This window comes from Panulirus ornatus, chromosome 17, assembly GCF_036320965.1.
Source record: "Panulirus ornatus isolate Po-2019 chromosome 17, ASM3632096v1, whole genome shotgun sequence".
NCBI lineage: Eukaryota > Metazoa > Arthropoda > Malacostraca > Decapoda > Palinuridae > Panulirus > Panulirus ornatus.
Window position 1 is genome coordinate 39,273,920 of NC_092240.1, and position 24,796 is coordinate 39,298,715.

Sequence of the window (24,796 nt, forward strand, 5' to 3'; positions counted from 1 at the left end):
TATTTTGAAGGTTTGTTGAATGTGTCTGATGACAGAGTGGCAGATATAGGGTGTTTTGGTCGAGGTGGTGTGCAAAGTGAGAGGGTTAGGGAAAATGATTTGGTAAACAGAGAAGAGGTAGTGAAAGCTTTGCGGAAGATGAAAGCCGGCAAGGCAGCAGGCTTGGATGGTATTGCAGTGGAATTTATTAAAAAAGGGGGTGACTGTATTGTTGACTGGTTGGTAAGGTTATTTAATGTATGTATGACTCATGGTGAGGTGCCTGAGGATTGGCGGAATGCGTGCATAGTGCCATTGTACAAAGGCAAAGGGGATAAGAGTGAGTGCTCAAATTACAGAGGTATAAGTTTGTTGAGTATTCCTGGTAAATTATATGGGAGGGTATTGATTGAGAGGGTGAAGGCATGTACAGAGCATCAGATTGGGGAAGAGCAGTGCGGTTTCAGAAGTGGTAGAGGATGTGTGGATCAGGTGTTTGCTTTGAAGAATGTATGTGAGAAATACTTAGAAAAGCAAATGGATTTGTATGTAGCATTTATGGATCTGGAGAAGGCATATGATAGAGTTGATAGAGATGCTCTGTGGAAGGTATTAAGAATATATGGTGTGGGAGGAAAGTTGTTAGAAGCAGTGAAAAGTTTTTATCGAGGATGTAAGGCATGTGTACGTGTAGGAAGAGAGGAAAGTGATTGGTTCTCAGTGAATGTAGGTTTGCGGCAGGGGTGTGTGATGTCTCTATGGTTGTTTAATTTGTTTATGGATGGGGTTGTTAGGGAGGTAAATGCAAGAGTCCTGGAAAGAGGGGCAAGTATGAAGTCTGTTGGGGATGAGAGAGCTTGGGAAGTGAGTCAGTTGTTGTTCGCTGATGATACAGCGCTGGTGGCTGATTCATGTGAGAAACTGCAGAAGCTGGTGACTGAGTTTGGTAAAGTGTGTGGAAGAAGAAAGTTAAGAGTAAATGTGAATAAGAGCAAGGTTATTAGGTACAGTAGGGTTGAGGGTCAAGTCAATTGGGAGGTGAGTTTGAATAGAGAAAAACTGGAGGAAGTGAAGTGTTTTAGATATCTGGGAGTGGATCTGGCAGCGGATGGAACCATGGAAGCGGAGGTGGATCATAGGGTGGGGGAGGGGGCGAAAATTTTGGGAGCCTTGAAAAATGTGTGGAAGTCGAGAACATTATCTCGGAAAGCAAAAATGGGTACGTTTGAAGGAATAGTGGTTCCAACAATGTTGTATGGTTGCGAGGCGTGGGCTATGGATAGAGTTGTGCGCAGGAGGATGGACGTGCTGGAAATGAGATGTTTGAGGAAAATGTGTGGTGTGAGGTGGTTTGATCGAGTAAGTAACGTAAGGGTAAGAGAGATGTGTGGAAATAAAAAGAGCGTGGTTGAGAGAGCAGAAGAGGGTGTTTTGAAATGGTTTGGGCACATGGAGAGAATGAGTGAGGAAAGATTGACCAAGAGGATATATGTGTCGGAGGTGGAGGGAACGAGGAGAAGAGGGAGACCAAATTGGAGGTGGAAAGATGGAGTGAAAAAGATTTTGTGTGATCGGGGCCTGAACATGCAGGAGGGTGAAAGGAGGGCAAGGAATAGAGTGAATTGGAGCGATGTGGTATACAGGGGTTGACGTGCTGTCAGTGGATTGAGTCGGGGCATGTGAAGCGTCTGGGGTAAACCATGGAAAGCTGTGTAGGTATGTATATTTGCGTGTGTGGACGTGTGTATGTACATGTGTATGGGGGGGGGGGGGGGTTGGGCCATTTCTTTCGTCTGTTTCCTTGCGCTACCTCGCAAACGCGGGAGACAGCGACAAAGTATAAAAAAAAAAAAAAAAAAATATATATATATATATTCCTATGAGTCCACGGGGAAAATGAAACACGAAAAGTTCCCAAGTGCACTTTCGTGTTATGATCACATCATCAGGGGAGACACAAGAGAGAAATATAACAGTCAGTTGATATATATATATATATATATATATATATATATATATATATATATATATATATATATATATATATATATATATATATATATCACTGGTTGGTGATGTGAGAAGGAGATGGAGTGAGTATTTTGAAGGTTTGTTGAATGTGTTTGATGATAGAGTGGCAGATATAGGGTGTTTTGGTCGAGGTGGTGTGCAAAGTGAGAGGGTTAGGGAAAATGATTTGGTAAACAGAGAAGAGGTAGTGAAAGCTTTGCGGAAGATGAAAGTCGGCAAGGCAGCAGGCTTGGATGGTATTGCAGTGGAATTTATTAAAAAAGGGGGTGATTGTATTGTTGACTGGTTGGTAAGGTTATTTAATGTATGTATGACTCATGGTGAGGTGCCTGAGGATTGGCGGAATGCGTGCATAGTGCCATTGTACAAAGGCAAAGGGGATAAGAGTGAATGCTCAAATTACAGAGGTATAAGTTTGTTGAGTATTCCTGGTAAATTATATGGGAGGGTATTGATTGAGAGGGTGAAGGCATGTACAGAGCATCAGATTGGGGAAGAGCAGTGTGGTTTCAGAAGTGGTAGAGGATGTGTGGATCAGGTGTTTGCTTTGAAGAATGTATGTGAGAAATACTTAGAAAAGCAAATGGATTTGTATGTAGCATTTATGGATCTGGAGAAGGCATAAGATAGAGTTGATAGAGATGCTCTGTGGAAGGTATTGAGAATATATGGTGTGGGAGGAAAGTTGTTAGAAGCAGTGAAAAGTTTTTATCGAGGATGTAAGGCATGTGTACGTGTAGGAAGAGAGGAAAGTGATTGGTTCTCAGTGAATGTAGGTTTGCGGCAGGGGTGTGTGATGTCTCCATGGTTGTTTAATTTGTTTATGGATGGGGTTGTTAGGGAGGTAAATGCAAGAGTCTTGGAAAGAGGGGCAAGTATGAAGTCTGTTGGGGATGAGAGAGCTTGGGAAGTGAGTCAGTTGTTGTTCGCTGATGATACAGCGCTGGTGGCTGATTCATGTGAGAAACTGCAGAAGCTGGTGACTGAGTTTGGTAAAGTGTGTGGAAGAAGAAAGTTAAGAGTAAATGTGAATAAGAGCAAGGTTATTAGGTACAGTAGGGTTGAGGGTCAAGTCAATTGGGAGGTGAGTTTGAACGGAGAAAAACTGGAGGAAGTGAAGTGTTTTAGATATCTGGGAGTGGATCTGGCAGCGGATGGAACCATGGAAGCGGAAGTGGATCATAGGGTGGGGGAGGGGGCGAAAATTCTGGGGGCCTTGAAGAATGTGTGGAAGTCGAGAACATTATCTCGGAAAGCAAAAATGGGTATGTTTGAAGGAATAGTGGTTCCAACAATGTTGTATGGTTGCGAGGCGTGGGATATGGATAGAGTTGTGCGCAGGAGGATGGATGTGCTGGAAATGAGATGTTTGAGGACAATGTATGGTGTGAGGTGGTTTGATCGAGTGAGTAACGTAAGGGTAAGAGAGATGTGTGGAAATAAAAAGAGCGTAGTTGAGAGAGCAGAAGAGGGTGTTTTGAAGTGGTTTGGACACATGGAGAGAATGAGTGAGGAAAGATTGACCAAGAGAATATATGTGTCGGAGGTGGAGGGAGCAAGGAGAAGAGGGAGACCAAATTGGAGGTGGAAAGATGGAGTGAAAAAGATTTTGTGTGATCGGGGCCTGAACATGCAGGAGGGTGAAAGGAGGGCAAGGAATAGAGTGAATTGGAGCGATGTGGTATACCGGGGTTGACGTGCTGTCAGTGGATTGAATCAAGGCATGTGAAGCGTCTGGGGTAAACCATGGAAAGCTGTGTAGGTATGTATATTTGCGTGTGTGGACGTATGTATATACATGTGTATGGGGGGGGGTTGGGCCATTTCTTTCGTCTGTTTCCTTGCGCTACCTCGCAAACGCGGGAGACAGCGACAAAGTATAAAAAAAAAGAAAAAAAAAAAAATATATATATATATATATATATATATATATATATATATATATATATATATATATATATATATATATATATATATATATATATATATATATATATATATATATATATATATATATAACCGCCCATACACGCACATATACTAACAAAGACATATACATGTATACACATGTATATATTTATACTTCCTGCATTCATCCATTCATGTCGCCACCCTGCCACACAGGAAAGAGCTTTTCAATCTATCCTTCCAGCTATAATTTGGTCTCCCGCTTCTCCTCGTTCTTTCCTTCTCTGACATATATATCCTCTGTGTCAATCTTTCGTCACTCGTTCTTTGTGTCCAAATAATTTCAACACACTCTCTTCTGCCCTCTCAACCACACTCTTTTTATTGCCACACACCCCTTTTACCCTTTCATTATTTACTCGATCAAACCCCCTCACACCAAACATTGTCCTCAAACATCTCATTTCCAGCACATCCACCCTCCTCCGCACAATCCTCTCTATAGCCCATGCCTCGCAACCATAGAACGTTGTTGGAACCACTATTCCTTCAAACATATCCATTTATGCTTTCCGAGATAACGTTCTCGCCTTCGACACATTCTTCAACGCTCTCAGAACCTTCACTCCCTCCTCCACCCTGTGACTCACTTCCGCTTCCATGTTTCCGTTCGCTGCTAATTTCACACCCAGATATCTAGAACACTTTACTTCCTCCATTTTTTCTCTATCCAAACTTACCTCCCGTTTAACTTGCCCTTCAACCCTACTGAACCTAATAACTATGCTCTTATTCACGTTTACTCTCAACTTTCTCCTTTCGCACACTTTACCAAACACGGTCACCAATCTCTGCAGTTTCTCGCCCGAATTAGTCACCAGCGGTGTATCATTAGCGAACAACAACTTCCCAAGCCCTCTCATCCACAACAGACTGCATACTTGTCCCTCTCTCCAAAACTCTTGCCTTCACCTCCCTGACAACCTCATCCATAAACAAATTAAACAACCATGGAAACATCAGGCACCCCTGCTGCAAGCCGACATTTACTGGGAACAAATCACTTTCCTCTCTTCCTACTTGTACACGGGTCTTACATCCTCGATAAAAACATTTCACTGCCTCTAGCAACTTAGCTCCCTCACCATATACACTTAAAACCTTCCAGGAAAGCGTGAACCCTATCATATGCCTTCTCCAGATCGATAAATGCTACGTGGAAATCCATCTGTTTCCTTAAGTATTTCTCACATACATTCTCCAAAGCAAACACCTGATCCACACATCCTCTACCACATCTGAAACCACACTGCTCTTCCCCAATCTGATGCTCTGTATATGACTTTACCCTCTCAATCAATACCCTCCCATGTAATTTCCCAGGAATACTCAATAAGCTTATGCCTCTGTAATTTGAACACTCATCTTTATCCCCTTTGTCTTTGTCAATGGCACTATGTATGCATTCCGCCAATCTTCAGGACTTCACCATGATTCATACATACATTGAATATCCTTACCAACCAACCAGTAACACAGTCACCCCATTTTTTCATAAATTCCACTACAAACCCGCTGCCTTGCCGGCTTTCATTTCTGCAAAACTTTGACTACCTCTTCTCTGTTTGCCAAACCATTCTCCCTGACCCTCTCACATCGCATACCACCCTCCCAAAACATCGTATATATGCCACTTTATCATCAGACACATTCAACAAACCTTCAAAATACTCACTCTATCTCCTTCTCACTTCATCACTACTTGTTATTACTTGCCCATTTGTCTCCTTCAATAATGTTCCCATTCTATCTCTTGTGTTACGCACGTTATTTACCTCCTTCCAAAACATCTTTTTATTTTCCCTAAAATCTAATGATACTCTCTCACCCCAACCCTCATTTGCTGTCTTTTTCTCCTCTTTCACCTTTCTTTTGACCTCCTGCCTCTTTCTTTTATACATCTCCCAGTCATTTGCACTACTTCCCTGCAAGAATCGTCCAAACGCCTCTCTCTTCTCTCACTATCAACCTTACTTCTTCATCCCACCACTCACTACCCTTTCTAATCTGCCCACCTCCCACCTTTCTCATGCCGCATGCATCTTTTGCCCAAGCTATCACTGCTTCCCTAAATATATCCCATTCCTTCCCCACTCCCCCTACGTCATTTCCTCCCACCTTTTGTCATTCTACACTCAATCTCTCCTGGCACTTTCTCACACAAATTTCCTCCCCAGGCTCACTTACTCTCACAACTCTCTTCTCCTCAACATTCTTCTTTTCTGAACACCTCCACAAATATTTACCTTTACCTCCACAAGATAGTGATCAGACATCCCTCCAGCTGCCCCTTTCAGAACATTTCCATCTGAGAGTCTCTCTTTTGCACGCCTGTCAATTAACACGTACTCCATTAACGCCCTTTGACCATGTATACTTATGTATATCTCTTTTCAAACCAGGTATTCCCAGTCACCAGTCCTTTTTCAGCACGCAAATCCACAAGCTTTCTACCATTTCCGTTTGCAACACTGAACAGCCCATGTACACCAATAAACCCTCAATTGTCACATTACTCGCCTTCGCATTCAAATCACCCATCACTATAACCCGGTCTCGTGCATTAAAGTTACTGTCACACTCACTCAGCTGCTCTCAAAACACTTGCCTCTCATGATCTTTCATCTCATGACCAGATGCATAAGCACCAATAATCACCTATCTCTCTCTGTCCACTTTCAGTTTTACCCACATCAATCTAGAATTTACTTTCTTACACTCTATCACATACTCCCACAACTGCTTCAGTTGTCCTCTCACCAACCCCTGCCTTCACTCCCAAGACATTCCCAAATCACTCTTCCCCTTTACCCTTGAGATTCGTTTCACTCACAGCCAAAACATTAAGGCTCCTTTCTTCTCACTTTGGTTACATCCACACACATTCTGATACCCCAGTCTGAGCCTTCTTGGAGGATAAGCACTCCCCGTTTGACTCCTTCTGTTTCCCCTTTTAGAAGTTTGAATACACTTCTGTGAGTCCACGGGGAAATGAAACACAATAAGTTCCTAAGTGCACTTAGGGGAGATACAAGAAAGAAATATAACATTCAGTTGATATGCAACGAAGAGACGTGGCTAGGATGCCATTTGGTAAACAAGTGACAACCCGAATGGAGGTCGGGTGTGTCTCATAAACTTATCATGTAGACAAGAAGGGAACTGTTTACAAGTTTTATCAACAATAAACCTATCCAATTTGTATAGACCTTCACTAATATTAATGTTGCAGTTCTTTGTGTATTCAATAATAGAAGATTCAATGATATTTTTCGTTGTACAGGAGTGGGAGTTAATAACTGAGATGGCATTATTCAGTCAATGCAATGATCATAATTTTCAACATGATTAAACAAGGTAATTGAATCTTGTCCTGTTCTTATACTATATCTATATGGCTTAAGTTTGACAGAAAGGTCTGCCCAACATAAAACTTATCACAATTTCTACATGGTACTCTATAGATGCATCCTGCAGAACTTTCTGGTGAGGTCCTGTTAAGATATTCTTTATAGCATTGTTGTTGCTGAAGGCAACATTTACAATAAAGAATTTAAGCAACATGGGAAGTAAAGTAAAATCATTGATTCACCTCCCATGTTGCTCGAATCCTTTAACGTAAATGTTGCCTTAACAGAATTTCAAGTCACGCAGTACACAGACGAGACGCAATGTCAGTTAAGTACTCTACTTCCTTGGAGACAAATACCTAACCTGGGCGGCATAGCATTCAACATCCACTAAGTAATCCCGGTAAGCTAGCACCAGGATTTGTTACAAAAGATGTCTTTATACAGTTTGCATTGCTCACCCTCTGTGAGGATAATGGGCCAATAATGGGTCTACAAGAGACACTGATAACTTCGATTCCAACAACTTGTGTGTGGGAGGAGCAGCTTGTGTGGGAGGGGCAGCTTGTGTGGGAGGAGCAGCTTGTGTGGAAGGAGCAGCCTGTGTGGGAAGAGTAGCTTGTGTGAGGCGAGGAATTTCGTGAGCCGAGTAGCTGTAAGAGTATCAAGGACGTCCTTTTGGTGTGAATGACCTATCGCCGTTTGAGGAAACGCGAGCACAGACCGACTTGATGTGGAGGACGAGGGTCCATTGCTTGGCCACAGACACACTCTCGGCCATAGACCCGGCTATTAAAAATCCAGCTGAAACCATGTGTCGCACACTCAAGTGAATTTTCAGCACCAGAGAACAAGAAGTCTCTTGCAATTGTGAATTAGGATGTTTAGTTACTATTACCATTTGTGTTACGAGACATGCACATTATTTCTGCTATTGTGAGCAGACTTAGATGCTTAAGCATTTATGTTAGGATGCATGTGATATTATTTCTGATACTGGGAGTAGCTTTAGATATTTAATGCAATAACGTTCGCGGACCCATGCATAACGGCTGATCACGTTAGTAGTGTTGTAACCAGTTAGATATCAAGATTCCAGTTACTGCGGGCTTACGCATATTTAATTGTTATGTTATATGTACCCATGTCATTCTGTTTGTGTATTAAATGTAAGAAGGTTATCGGCTTGTCCTTAGCTTACAAGGAAGTAAGTAGTCACAGTGTGGTTGGCAGTCCATTGGCCTACATGGATCATTAATGTCTGAATCAAGGGACTATAATACTTAAACCATGGCTATGGGCCTCCATAGTAATCTCACCTGAACATCATCAACTATCAAAAAATAATCTCTAGTAAGTACTACTAGCAATAATAGCCACTTAAGTACAGTGTCTTCTTGTATCACTCTTTGTATTCTTATTTTTCCAAAATGATATATACAAATATATATATATATATATATATATATATATATATATATATATATATATATATATATATATATATATATATATATATATATATATATATATATATATACCGAAGAGTCCACGGGGAAAATGAAACGCGATAAGTTCCCAAGTGCACTTTCTTATAATAATCACATCATCAGGGGTGACACAAGAGAGAAATATAACAGTGAGTTGACATACAACAAAGAGACGTAGCTAGGACGCCATTCGGTAAACATGCGATTGTCCAAGACAGACAACGAGCGTATCATAAACTTCTCATTTTGCAAATTCTATCAACAATAAAGTTATCTAATTTGTATAGACCATCACTAACATTAAGATTATAATTCTTTGTGTATTTGATAATACAAGATTCATTACTCCTGTCAATACAATGATCATAGTTTTTAACGTGATTAAACAAGGCATTTGAATCTTGTCCCGTTTTTATACTATATTCACGTTGCTTGGGCCTAACAGAAAGATCCTAACCAGTCTGCCCAACATAAGACTTATCACAATATCTACATGGCAATTTATAGATGCACCCAGGAGAATTTTCTGGTGAATTCCTGATTAAGATATTCATTATAGTATTACTGTTGCTTAAAGCAACATTTACATTAAAGGATTTAAGCAACATGGGAAGTAAAGTGAAATTATCATTAAAAGGGAGAACTAAAGATTCTTGGAGTCAATGGGAGGTTTGGGCTCAACTCTATAAAATGATTTCTTTGATAACTTGAGGGATTTATCAATAAAAGATCTAGGGTACTTTAACTTAGATCCAATAGAATATATCTTCTCAAACTCATCGTCAATATACTCTGGACTACAAATACGTAATGCCCGAAGGAACATAGATTGAAATGATAATTTAACTCTGTCATGTTGACATGAGTAATAATGGATATATGAGCATACATTGGTAGGTTTTCTGTATATGCTAAACTTAAACTTGTTTCCTTGCCTATGGATCATGCAATGTAAAAATGGTAACATACCATTATTTTCATTTTCTACAGTAAATTTGATGGAAGGTACTGAATTGTTAAGTAAGGGGAGAAATATTTGTACATTTTTATTTGTTGGCCGAACGCAAACAACGTCATCTATATATCTAAACCAAATTGCATTAGAAGGTAAGATATCCTTTAGTAATTTTGTTTCAAAAAATTCCATATAAAGATTACTTACTACAGGTGAAAGAGGGTTGCCCATTGCCACACCAAATTTTTAGCATAACAATCTCCATTAAATTGGAATACACAGTCTTTTATGGACAATTTTATCAGTTCAATGAAAACAGACTTTGAAACAGGTAAATGAATATCATCCAAGAGGTAGCGCAAGGAAACCGACGAAAGAATGGCCCAACCCACCCACATGCTCATGTATATACATACACGTCCACTCACTCACATATACATACCTATACATCTAAACGTATACATATATGTATATACACACAGACATATACATATATATACATGAACATAATTCATTCTGTCTGCCCTTATTCATTCCTGTCGCCACCCCGCCACACATGAAATACACATGAAATAAGCAGAAGAGGGTATTTTGAAATGGTTTGGTCACATGGACAGAATGAGTGAGGAAAGATTGACCAAGAGGATATATGTGTTAGAAGTGGAGGGAACGAGGAGAAGTGGGAGACCAAATTGGAGGTGGAAGGATGGAGTGAAAAAGATTTTGAGTGATTGGGGCCTGAACATGCAGGAGGGTGAAAGGCGTGCAAGGAATATAGTGAATTGGAACTACGTGGTATACTGAGATCGACGTGCTGTCAATGGATTGAATCAGGGTATGTGAAGCGCCTGGGGTAAACCATGGAAAGTTCTGTCGGGTCTGGATGTGGAAAGGGAGCTGTGGTTTCGATGCATTATTACATGACAGCTAGAGACTGAGTGTGAACGAATGTGGCCTTTGTTGTCTTTTCCTAGCTCTACCTCGCGCAGGTGAGGGGGAGAGGGAGTTGTTATATTCATCTGTGGCGGTTGGCGATGGAAATGAATAAAGGCAGACAGTATGAATTATGTACATGTGTATATATGTATATGTCAGTGTGTATATATATGTATACGTTGAGATGTATAGGTATGTGTATTTGCGTGTGTGGACGTGTATGTATATACATGTGTATGTGGGTGGGTTGGGCCATTCTTTCGTCTGTTTTCTTGCGCTACCTCGCTAACGCGGGAGACAGCGACAAAGCAAAATAAATATATATATATATATATATATATATATATATATATATATATATATATATATATATATATATATATATATATATGGTGAAAATGATTGCAAACCTATGCACCAGAAATGCCCGGAGCACTGGAGGAAAATTTGCGGTATCTTTCGTATACTACATCTTCAGAGCAAATTCATACGTATTAAGGATAAAGTGTCCTGTAAATATAGCATATATGTATATGCACATAGAAGGCACACACATGCAAGTCATAGTGAAGTAACCTAAGGTTAGCAAGGGGTCGGAAGATTCCATCTGACCAAGCCCATTATCCTGAAGTAACGCCAGGAAAAATTTTTCACATATCAGGTCTGTTACTCGCGTAGCATATCCAAAACACTCTTAGGTTACCTTTTTATCTCAAAGACACTTGCGTCCCTTCTAGAGCATAGTTTCAATTTGCTATGGTAGAAGTGTTTTTCCCCATCTACATGGCGTTCAAATTTGGTTTTATGTTGTAACTTATCAAGACATTATCATGTTGCCTGTTCCTGACAGCATATTCATGTTCGGTAGTGCTTGTCGCCAACACTTTGCCTGTTTGATCAACTTAAAACCTATCACATCCTTTATGCACACTCTCTGTGACAACCTTTGGACTAAAAGGTATATTTTCCTGTGTTACTGTATGTGAAAGCCACTTGGACAGCACTGCTAAGAACCGGTCATGGAAGAGTAACTGATAAATACAAGGAAATGGCTTTTACACGAAATATATCGTTGAACTTTGCCTATTCAAGCGTAGAAGAATCATGCATTCTTCAACCACAATAAGCAACAAAAAAAGAAAAAATTGGAATGACTGAAGAAGAAAAATTATAGGTAGCGGAGTTTGAGCATTACAAAACTAATTATGACTTCGACCAAATTAACAGACAAATCGGCTGTCCCTGATAACCTAATCCCAAGATTCTTGAGAGAGGTTGAATGACAATTGATATATCCAGTGATAAAAATATCTAAAGAATCACTTTACGAAATATCACATCTATATGTAAGAACGAAAACAAGAAATGTCGTAAAGTACAGCCCACTTCGCCTCACGTCAGATTTACATAGAATGATGGAAAAAAATAATAAAACAAAAAAAATTTACATCTATAGATCATGAGTTAATATCGGATAAGCAGCGCGGATTCCATAACAAAAGACCTTGTCTAACAAGTTTATTAGAATCAGTGTTGTGTATGACAGTTGGGACTCAAATGATATTCTCTAATGCAACACATCCAGACTTTGAAAAAGAATTCATTAGATTAACTCACAAGAGATTGCTATATATAATGAGATAACAATGAATATGGGAAGAACTATGTGCATGAGTTAGTGACTGACTCACCGACAGAAAATAACGTGAAGTGTTAAACATCAAAACCTCAGTCAGACTGGTTGATCGTGTGCCACAAAGGTCGGTCCTTGACCCTAATCATATTTTGATATACATTAATGATTTAGAATTGAGTTCATCATCTAAAATTTCCAACTCTTTGATGATATCGACTAGGAAGTTGAGCTGTGTATGGCCAGGACTTTGAAGTAATCCAAAGAGATCTTAACAAACTCGTAAACTGGTCAGACAAATGGCATATGAAATCTAATGTAGACATAATGAAAAGTTATTCACTTTATAGATAATGCTGCTGAACACGACTATCAGGTATTGGATAACTGAAGAGAAGGAATTGCTATTACTAACGATCTTGAGTACACGTATACTAACAGTGACTTGGCTTCACCTTAACCAGGAACATCGACCACAAGTAACAGCAACAGCTCTGACCTTTTTTAAGCCCCTATTTTAGACACCTTCAATATACAGTACAGTGTTGGTTCCTAAATTACAAGCACTATGAGGAATAACTGGAAAAAGTGCAAAGATGGGCAACGAAACTGATTCCTGCTTTGATAATTATGATGTACGACGAGAGACTTAGAAAGTTAGAGCTCTATTCTCCGTAGATTTCTTGGCGACCAAATACAAGTTCGCGAAATTTAGAATAAACTTGACGACGTAACTCATGAAGATCATTTTGAAGCATCAAAAAAAGAAATAATCATCAGGACAAATGGAATAAAGATCAAAGTTAAAAGACGTGACACTGACTTGGGGAAAAAAAAGTCTTTAATGAAAGAAGCGTTGAACGCTGGAGTGAGTTACCATTACGCGTTATCAATCACTATTAAAGTAAAGACAGAAATATATTAGTTTCTTCTCCCACTGCGATCCAAGAAGTACCAGCACTTGGAGACCATGTTTAGTTGAGATGAATATCCATAAAAAAAACATTAAACTGAACAGACATTTATTCATATATCAGTGACCTAAGAAGCACAGTGGAGATTTGAAGTGTACGTTGTCACTAACAAAAACAGTTTGGCTTGTAGCGATGTATCTGTTATTGAGAGAACAAGCAACTAGAATTTGATTTAGGAACTTTAGATTATCATCACAATGTTCCATCATTTCACGAGTGTTTCATAACGCCTAGAAGCATTTCTAAATGTTGATGAAAAGTAACTCCCACAGGGAAAAAAGTGCTACCTTCTTTAGTTCTAAGTGAGAATTATGATAATAAATAATTGATCTTCACGGCGTTTTTTGCTTTCTTTTTTTTGTTACATCCAGACTCAGAAGTTTGTCTCTGGACGCTTCTCGATCCAGTCCTTGATCTTGGGGAGGTCCTCCACCTTGTGGACGTGAGCGAGGAGGGCGGGGAAGTTGTCCAGCACCGAGGCACTGGTCTCCCTCACCAGCCCCATGACTGTCGTGATCAGCAGATCACCCCACGTAACCTGTGGGTTCCAAGTCTGAGTGTCAGATACGTTTTGATATTTCATGACAGTGATTACATTTATTGTGTGATTACATTTGAAACAAGAACAAATAATTTGTTTGGTGTATTTTGACAGCAGTTCTATGAATTAAGTTTTGAGAGAGGTCATTTTTTTCTGAAAATATGTACGGACTTTGTACTCACTAGTGTTCTCAACAGAAACCGATGAAGCTCTCTGTAGATACCAAGACCTAGAACACTGACCTGGAAGTACTTAACACTGACCTAAAAGTACTTAGTGCTGACCAGAAAGTGCCTGACACTAACTTAGATATGTCCGACACTGACCTCTAAATATCTGACACTGACCTGTACGTACTTAACACTGACCTGAAAGTACTTAACACTGACCTGAAAGTACTTAGTGCTGACCTGAAAGTACTTAACAATGACCTGAAAGTACTTACTGCTGAGCAGGAAGTGCCTGGCACTGACCTGGAAGTACTTAGTACCGACCTGAAAGTATTCAGCATCTACTTGGAACTACCTAAGTCTGACCTGCAAGTATATGGCACTGACCTGAAAGTTCCTGGTACTGACCTTGTCTGAGATGAACCACTCCCTCTCTTGCAGCCGGTTGTCAAGCCGGGTCATGAGAGGTTCCAGGAACTTCGGGTAGAGCACTTCGTTAAACTCTTCCATCTTATCCTCCTCTGTCTTTCCAGAGGTTCTGATGAAGAAAACCCAGTCATTCTAGGTATAAATCATCCATATTAACTACATGAACGTAAATCTGAATTTCACTTCAAAAAATCCAAAATACTACTATAATCCTGTTGATGTAATACATTATGATTGAAGTTATATCATGATAAATCTATAGTTGCTTTACCAAAGGAAGTTTTCATAGATTCGTTTCTACTTCTATAAAAGGGTTTCAATGAGCCTTTCAGTGCGTCTCCTTGGGACGAGGCAAGTCGTAGGGTGATAATGGGTACTGTGCGGTGATGCTGAAATACTCTATAATAAACAAAGAAAAGTATTGATCAAAACAACAGTGATAAACGTACATCAGCTTGATCCACTCCTCCACAACATCGTTCACAGTGTCAGCCAGGGCGTCACAGTAGGCCGCTTGCAGGTCGTCTTCAGGTACAAGTCCGGCTTGCTTGGCCACGTAGCGGGCGATGGCCAGCGACTGTGTCAGGGCCACGTCATCCACCATAAGCACCGGCAGTTTACCACCCATGGTATCTGCCAGTATATATAAACATATATATATATATATATATATATATATATATATATATATATATATATATATATATATATATATATATATATATATATATATTTTTTTTTTTTTTTCATACTATTCGCCATTTCCCGCGATAGCAAGGTAGCGTTAAGAACAGAGGACTGGGCCTTTGAGGGAATACCCTCACCTGGCCCCCTTCTCTGTTCCTTCTTTTGGAAAATTAAAAAAAAAAAAAAAAAAAAAAAAAAAGGGAGCGGAGGATTCCCAGCCCCCCGCTCCCTTCCCTTTTAGTCGCCTTCTACGACACGCAGGGAATACGTGGGAAGTATTCTTTCTCCCCTATCCCCAGGGATATATATATATATATATATATATATATATATATATATATATATATATATATATATATATATATATATATATAGCAATACTCCTGAAACAGGAGTTGTGGGAGTATGTGATAGAGTGTAAGAAAGTAAATTCTCGATTAATATGGGTAAAACTGAAAGTTGATGGAGAGAGGTGGGTGATTATTGGTGCATATGCACCTGGGCATGAGAAGAAAGATCAAGAGAGGCAAGTGTTTTGGGAGCAGCTGAATGAGTGTGTTAGTGGTTTTGATGCACGAGACCGGGTTATAGTGATGGGTGATTTGAATGCAAAGGTGAGTAATGTGGCAGTTGAGGGAATAATTGGTATACATGGGGTGTTCAGTGTTGTAAATGGAAATGGTGAAGAGCTTGTAGATTTATGTGCTGAAAAAGGACTGATGATTGGGAATACCTGGTTTAAAAAGCGAGATATACATAAGTATACTTATGTAAGTAGGAGAGATGGCCAGAGAGCGTTATTGGATTACGTGTTAATTGACAGGCGTGCGAAAGAGAGACTTTTGGATGTTAATGTGCTGAGAGGTGCAACTGGAGGGATGTCTGATCATTACCTTGTGGAGGCTAAGGTGAAGATTTGTATGGGTTTTCAGAAAAGAAGAGTGAATGTTGGGGTGAAGAGGGTGGTGAGAGTAAGTGAGCTTGAGAAGGAGACCTGTGTGAGGAAGTACCAGGAGAGACTGAGTACAGAATGGAAAAAGGTGAGAACAATGGAAGTAAGGGGAGTGGGGGAAGAATGGGATGTATTTAGGGAATCAGTGATGGATTGCGCAAAAGATGCTTGTGGTATGAGAAGAGTGGGAGGTGGGTTGATTAGAAAGGGTAGTGAGTGGTGGGATGAAGAAGTAAGAGTATTAGTGAAAGAGAAGAGAGAGGCATTTGGACGATTTTTGCAGGGAAAAAATGCAATTGAGTGGGAGATGTATAAAAGAAAGAGACAGGAGGTCAAGAGAAAGGTGCAAGAGGTGAAAAAAAGGGCAAATGAGAGTTGGGGTGAGAGAGTATCATTAAATTTTAGGGAGAATAAAAAGATGTTCTGGAAGGAGGTAAATAAAGTGCGTAAGACAAGGGAGCAAATGGGAACTTCAGTGAAGGGCGCAAATGGGGAGGTGATAACAAGTAGTGGTGATGTGAGAAGGAGATGGAGTGAGTATTTTGAAGGTTTGTTGAATGTGTTTGATGATAGAGTGGCAGATATAGGGTGTTTTGGTCGAGGTGGTGTGCAAAGTGAGAGGGTTAGGGAAAATGATTTGGTAAACAGAGAAGAGGTAGTGAAAGCTTTGCGGAAGATGAAAGCCGGCAAGGCAGCAGGTTTGGATGGTATTGCAGTGGAATTTATTAAAAAAGGGAGTGACTGTATTGTTGACTGGTTGATAAGGTTATTCAATGTATGTATGACTCATGGTGAGGTGCCTGAGGATTGGCGGAATGCGTGCATAGTGCCATTGTACAAAGGCAAAGGGGATAAGAGTGAGTGCTCAAATTACAGAGGTATAAGTTTGTTGAGTATTCCTGGTAAATTATATGGGAGGGTATTGATTGAGAGGGTGAAGGCATGTACAGAGCATCAGATTGGGGAAGAGCAGTGTGGTTTCAGAAGTGGTAGAGGATGTGTGAATCAGGTGTTTGCTTTGAAGAATGTATGTGAGAAATACTTAGAAAAGCAAATGGATTTGTATGTAGCATTTATGGATCTGGAGAAGGCATATGATAGAGTTGACAAAGATGCTCTGTGGAAGGTATTAAGAATATATGGTGTGGGAGGAAAGTTGTTAGAAGCAGTGAAAAGTTTTTATCGAGGATGTAAGGCATGTGTACGTGTAGGAAGAGAGGAAAGTGATTGGGTCTCAGTGAATGTAGGTTTGCGGCAGGGGTGTGTGATGTCTCCATGGTTGTTTAATTTGTTTATGGATGGGGTTGTTAGGGAGGTGAATGCAAGAGTTTTGGAAAGAGGGGCAAGTATGAAGTCTGTTGGGGATGAGAGAGCTTGGGAAGTGAGTCAGTTGTTGTTCGCTGATGATACAGCGCTGGTGGCTGATTCATGTGAGAAACTGCAGAAGCTGGTGACTGAGTTTGGAAAAGTGTGTGGAAGAAGAAAGTTAAGAGTAAATGTGAATAAGAGCAAGGTTATTAGGTACAGTAGGGTTGAGGGTCAAGTCAATTGGGAGGTGAGTTTGAATGGAGAAAAACTGGAGGAAGTGAAGTGTTTTAGATATCTGGGAGTGGATCTGGCAGCGGATGGAACCATGAAAGCGGAAGTGGATCATAGGGTGGGGGAGGGGGCGAAAATCCTGGGGGCCTTGAAGAATGTGTGGAAGTCGAGAACATTATCTCGGAAAGCAAAAATGGGTATGTTTGAAGGAATAGTGGTTCCAACCATGTTGTATGGTTGCGAGGCGTGGGCTATGGATAGAGTTGTGCGCAGGAGGATGGATGTGCTGGAAATGAGATGTTTGAGGACAATGTGTGGTGTGAGGTGGTTTGATCGAGTGAGTAACGTAAGGGTAAGAGAGATGTGTGGAAATAAAAAGAGCGTGGTTGAGAGAGCAGAAGAGGGTGTTTTGAAGTGGTTTGGGCACATGGAGAGGATGAGTGAGGAAAGATTGACCAAGAAGATATAAGTGTCGGAGGTGGAGGGAACAAGGAGAAGAGGGAGACCAAATTGGAGGTGGAAAGATGGAGTGAAGAAGATTTTGTGTGATCGGGGCCTGAACATGCAGGAGGGTGAAAGGAGGGCAAGGAATAGAGTGAATTGGAGCGATGTGGTATACCGGGGTTGACGTGCTGTCAGTGGATTGAAGCAAGGCATGTGAAGCGTCTGGGGTAAACCATGGAAAGCTGTGTAGGTATGTATATTTGCGTGTGTAGACGTATGTATATACATGTGTATGGGGGGGGGGGGGTTGGGCCATTTCTTTCGTCTGTTTCCTTGCGCTACCTCGGAAACGCGGGACACAGCGACAAAGTATAATAAAAAAAAAAAAAATAAGTTTGTTAAGTATTCCTGGTAAATTATATAGGAGGGTATTGATTGAAAGGGTGAAGGCATGTACAGAGCATCAGATTGGGGAAGAGCAGTGTGGTTTCAGAAGTTGTAGAGGATGTGTGTATCAGGTGTTTGCTTTGAAGAATATATGTGAGAAATACTTAGAAAAGCAAATGGATTTGTATGTAGCATTTATGGATCTGGAGAAGGCATGTGATAGAGTTGATAGAGATGCTCTGTGGAAGGTATTAAGAATATATGGTGTGGGAGGCAAGTTTTTAGAAGCAGTGAAAAGTTTTTATCGAGGATGTAAGGCATGTGTACGTGGAGGAAGAGAGAAAAGTGATTGGTTCTCATTGAATGTAGGTTTGCCGCAGGGGTGTGTGATGTCTCCATGGTTGTTTAATTTGTTTATGGATGGGGTTGTTAGGGAGATGAATGCAAGAGTTTTGGAAAGAGGGGCAAGTATGAAGTCTGTTGGGGATGAGAGAACTTGGGAAGTGAGTCAGTTGTTGTTCGCTGATGATACAGCGCTGGCGGCTGATTCATGTGAGAAACTGCAGAAGCTGGTGACTGAGTTTGGTAAAGTGTGGGAAAGAAGAAAGTTAAGAGTAAATGTGAATAAGAGCAAGGTTATTAGGTACAGTAGGGTTGAGGGTCAAGTCAATTGGGAGGTAAGTTTGAATGGAGAAAAACTGGAGGAAGTGAAGTGTTTTAGATATCTGGGAGTGGATCTGGCAGCGGATGGAACCATGGAAGCGGAAGTGGATCATAGGGTGGGGGAGGGGGCGAAAATTCTGGGGGCCTTGAAGAATGTGTGGAAGTCGAGAACATTATCTCGGAAAGCAAAAATGGGTATGTTTGAAGGAATAGTGGTTCCAACAATGTTGTATGGTTGCGAGGCGTGGGCTATGGATAGAGTTGTGCGCAGAAGGATGGATGTGCTGGAAATGAGATGTTTGAGGACAATATGTGGTGTGAGGTGGTTTGATCGAGTAAGTAACGTAAGGGTTAGAGAGATGTGTGGAAATAAAAAGATCGTGGTTGAGAGAGCAGAAGAGGGTGTTTTGAAATGGTTTGGGCACATGGAGAGAATGAGTGAGGAAAGATTGATCAAGAAGATATATGTGTCGGAGGTGGAGGGAACGAGGAGAAGAGGGAGACCAAATTGGAGGTGGAAAGATGGAGTGAAAAAGATTTTGTGTGATCGGGGCCTGAACATGCAGGAGGGTGAAAGGAGGGCAAGGAATAGAGTGAATTGGATCGATGTGGTATACCGGGGTTGACGTGCTGTCAGTGGATTATATATATATATATATATATATATATATATATATATATATATATATATATATATATATATATATATATATATATATATATATATATATATATATATATATATATATATATATATATATATTTATATATATACATATATATATATATATATATATATATATATATATATATATATATATATATATATATATATATATATATATATCTTTTTTTTTTTTTTTTTTGCTTTGTCGCTGTCTCCCGCGTTTGCTAGGTAGCGCAAGGAAACAGACGAAAGAAATGGCCCAACCCACCCCCATACACATGTATATACATATGTCCACACACGCAAATATACATACATACACAGCTTTCCATGGTTTACCCCAGACGCTTCACATGCCTTGAATGGAAAATATATATATATATATATATATATATATATATATATATATATATATATATATATATATATATATATATATATATATATACATTTTTTTTTTTATACTTTGTCGCTGTCTCCCGCGTTTGCGAGGTAGCGCAAGGAAACAGACGAAAGAAATGACCCAACCCCCCCCATGCACATGTATATACATACATCCACCCACGCAAATATACATACCTACACAGCTTTCCATGGTTTACCCCAGACGCTTCACATGCCTTGATTCAATCCACTGACAGCACGTCAACCCCGGTACACCACATCGCTCCAATTCACTCTATTCCTTGCCCTCCTTTCACCCTCCTGCATGTTCAGGCCCCGATCACACAAAATCATTTTCACTCCATCTTTCCACCTCCAATTTGGTCTCCCTCTTCTCCTTGCTCCCTCCACCTCCGACACATATATCCTCTTGGTCAATCTTTCCTCACTCATCCTCTCCATGTGCCCAAACCACTTCAAAACACCCTCTTCTGCTCTCTCAACCACGCTCTTTTTATTTCCACACATCTCTCTTACCCTTACGTTACTCACTCGATCAAACCACCTCACACCACACATTGTCCTCAAACATCTCATTTCCAGCACATCCATCCTCCTGCGCACAACTCTATCCATAGCCCACGCCTCACAACCATACAACATTGTTGGAACCACTATTCCTTCAAACATACCCATTTTTGCTTTCCGAGATAATGTTCTCGACTTCCACACATTCTTCAAGGCCCCCAGAATTTTCGCCCCCTCCCCCACCCTATGATCCACTTCCGCTTCCATGGTTCCATCCGCTGCCAGATCCACTCCCAGATATCTAAAACACTTCACTTCCTCCAGTTTTTCTCCATTCAAACTCACCTCCCAATTGACTTGACCCTCAACCCTACTGTACCTAATAACCTTGCTCTTATTCACATTTACTCTTAACTTTCTTCTTTCACACACTTTACCAAACTCAGTCACCAGCTTCTGCAGTTTCTCACATGAATCAGCCACCAGCGCTGTATCATCAGCGAACAACAACTGACTCACTTCCCAAGCTCTCTTATCCCCAACAGACTTCATATATATATATGTAGCAAAGATGAGAAAAAACGAGATATAGGTAGTATGTTTGGGGAAAGGAACCTAGATATTTTGGCTCTGAGTGAAACAAAGCTCAAAGGTAAAGGGGAAGAGTGGTTTGGGAATGTCTTGGGAGTAAAGTCAGGGGTTAGTGAGAGGACAAGAGCAAGGGAAGGAGTAACACTACTCCTGAAACAGGAGTGGTGGGAGTATTTGATAGAATGTAAGAAAGTAAACTCTAGATTGATATGGGTAAAACTGAAAGTGGATGGAGAGAGATGGGTGATTATTGAAGCATATGCACTTGGGCATGAGAGGAAAGATCATGAGAGGCAAGTGTTTTGGGAGCAACCGAGTGAGTGTGTTAGCAGTTTTGAAGCACGAGAGCGGATTATAGTGATGGGTGATTTGATGTAAAAGTGTGTAATGTGGCAGTTGAGGGAATAATTGGTGTACATGGGGTGTTCAATGTTGTAAATGGAAATAGTGAAGAGCTTGTAGATTTATGTGCTAAAAAAGGACTGGTGATTGGGAATACCTGATTTAAGATGAGAGATATACATAAGTATTTATATATAAGTAAGAGAAATGGCCAGAGAGTGTTATCGGATTACGTGTTGATTGATAGGCGCGCGAAAGAGAGACTTGTGCATGTTAATGTGCTGAGAGGTATAACTGGAGGGATGTCTGATCATTATCTTGTGGAGGCGAAGGTGAAGATTTGTAGAGGTTGGGGAGGAGACTTGTATGAGGAAGTACCAGGAGAGACTGAGTACAAAATGGAAAAAGGTGAGAACAAAGGAGGTAAGGGGAGTGGGGGAGGAATGGGATGTATTTAGGGAAGCAGTGATGGCTTGCGCAAAAGATGCTTGAAGCATGAGAAGTATGCGAGGTGGGCACATTAGAAAGGGTAGTGAGTGGTGGAATGAAGAAGTAAGATTATTAGTGAAAGAGAATACAGACGCATTTGGACGATTTTTGCAGGGAAAAAATGGAAATGACTGGAATATGCATAAAAGAATGAGACAGGAGGTCAAGAGAAAGGTGCAAGAGGTGAAAAAGAAGGCAAATGAGAGTTGGGGTGAGAGAGTATCATTAAACTTTAGGGAGAATAAAAAGATGTTTTAGAAGGAGGTAAATGAAGTGCGTAAGACAAAGGAACAAATGGAAACTTCAGTGATGGGGGCTAATGGGGAGGTGATAACAAGTAGTGGTATGTGAGAAGGAGATTTAGTGAGTATTTTGAAGGTTTGTTGAATGTGTTTGATGATAGAGTGGCAGATATAGGGTGTTTTGGTCGAGGTGGTGTGCAAAGTGAGAGGGTTAGGGAAAATGATTTGGTAAACAGAGATGAGGTAATAAAAGATTTGCGGAAGATGAAAGCCGGCAAGACAGCGGGTTTGGATGGTAATGCAGTGGAATTTATTTAAAAAGGGGGTGACTGTATTGTTGACTGGTTGGTAAGGTTATATAATGTATGTATGACTCATGGTGAGGTGCCTAAGGATCGGCGGAATGCTTGCATAGTGCCATTGTACAAAGGCAAAGGGAATAAGAGTGAGTGCTCAAATTACAGAGGTATAACTTTGTTGAGCATTCCTGAGAAATTATATGGGAGAGTATTGATTGAGAGGGTGAAGGCATGTACAGAGCATCAGATTGTGGAAGAGCAGTGTGGTTTCAGAAATGGTAGAGTATGTGTGGATCAGGTGTTTGCTCTGAAGAATGTATGTGAGAAATACTTAGAATAGATAGCATATGGATCTGTATGTAGCATTTATGGATCTGGAGAAGGCATATGATAGAGTTGATAGAGATGCTCTGTGGAAGGTATTAAGAATATATGGTGTGGGAGGCAAGTTCTTAGAAGCAGTGAAAAGTTTTTATCGAGGGTGTAAGGCATGTGTACGTGTAGGAAGAGAGGAAAGTGATTGGTTCTCAGTGAATGTTGGTTTGCGGCAGGGGTGTGTGATGTCGCCATGGTTGTTTAATTTGTACGTGTATGGGGTTGTTAGGGAGGTGAATGCAAGAGTTTTGGAAAGAGGGGCAAGTATGCAGTCTGTTGTGGATGAGAGAGCTTGGGAAGTGAGTCAGTTGTTGTTTCCTGATGATACTGCGCTGGTGGCAGATTAGTGTGAGAAACTGCAGAAACTGGTGACTGAGTTTGGTAAAGTGTGTGAAAGAAGAAAGCTGAGAGTAAATGTGAATAAGAGCAAGGTTATTAGGTACTGTAGGGTTGTGGGACAAGTCAACTGGGAGGTAAGTTTGAATGGAGAAAAACTGGAGGAATTGAAGAGTTTTAGATATCTGGGAGTGGATTTGGCAGCAGATGGAACCATGGAAGCGGAAGTGAATCATATGGTGGGGGAGGGAGCGAAAGTTTTGGGAGCCTTGAGGAATGTTTGGAAGTCGAGAACATTATCTTAGAAGGCAAAAATGGGTATGTTTGAAGGAATAATGGTTCCAACAATGTTATATGGTTGCGAGGCGTGGGCTTCACATAGAGTTGCGCTGAGGAGGGTGGATGTGTTGGAAATGAGATGTTTGAGGACAATATGTGATGTGAGATGGTTTGATCGAGTAAGTAATGATAGGGTAAGAGAGATGTGTTGTTATAAAAAGAGTGTGGTTGAGAGAGCAGAAGAGGGTGTTTTGAAATGGTCTAGTCACATGGAGAGAATAAGTAGGAAGAATTGACCAAGAGGATATATGTGTCAGAGGTGGAGGGAACGAGGAGAAGTGGGAGACCAAATTGGAGGTGGAAACATGGAATGAAAAAGATTTTGAGTGATTGGGGTCTGAACGTGCAGGAGGGCGAAAGGCGTGCAAGGAATAGACTGAATTGGAAAGATGTGGTATACTGGCGTCGTCGTGCTGTCAATGGATTGAACCAGGGCATATGAAGCGTCTGGGGTAAACCATGGAAAGTTCTGATTGGCCTGGATGTGATAAGGGAGCTGTGGATTCGGTGCATTATTACATGACAGCTAGAGACTGAGTGTGAACGCATGGGGCCTTTGTTGTCTTTTCCTAGCGCTACCTTGCATAGATGAGGGGGGAGGGTGTTGTTATTTCATGTGTGGCGAGGTGGCCATGGAAAAAAATAAAGGCAGGCAGTATGAATTATGTACGTGTATATATGTATATGTCTGTGTGTGTATATATATGTATACGTTGAGATGCATAGTTAGTTATATTTGCGTGTGTGGACGTGTATGTATGCACATGTGTATGTGGGTGGGTTGGGCCATTCTTTCGTCTGTTTCCTTGCGCTACCTCGCAAACGCGGGAGACAGCGACAAAAAAAAAGAAAAATTATATATGTATATATATATATATATATGTATGTATGCATATTTCTTTCTTTCTTTCAAACTATTCGCCATTTCCCGCATTAGCAAGGTAGCATTAAGAACAGAGGACAGGGCCTCTGAGGGAATATCCTCACCTGGCCCCCTTCTCTGTTCCTTCTTTTGGAAAATTAGAAAAAAAAAAAAGGGAGGGGGGGAGGATTTCCAGCCCCCTATCCCTCCCCTT

General features: G+C 40.6%; 1 protein-coding gene across 2 annotated transcripts in view; it reads right to left on the bottom strand.

The window, feature by feature from the left end:
• Positions 1-11,111: 11,111 nt before the first annotated feature.
• Positions 11,112-24,796, bottom strand: part of LOC139754689 (hematopoietic prostaglandin D synthase-like) — an 83,440-nt gene continuing 69,755 nt past the window's right edge. For both annotated transcript variants that reach the window (XM_071672249.1, XM_071672251.1), the window contains exons 3-5: positions 14,906-15,089; positions 14,436-14,565; positions 11,112-13,854 (exon numbers count right to left, since the gene is read on the bottom strand). In XM_071672249.1, the coding sequence (XP_071528350.1) occupies positions 13,690-13,854; positions 14,436-14,565; positions 14,906-15,089 (479 nt within the window). In that variant the 3' untranslated portion in view covers positions 11,112-13,689. The remainder of the gene's footprint in view (positions 13,855-14,435; positions 14,566-14,905; positions 15,090-24,796) is intronic.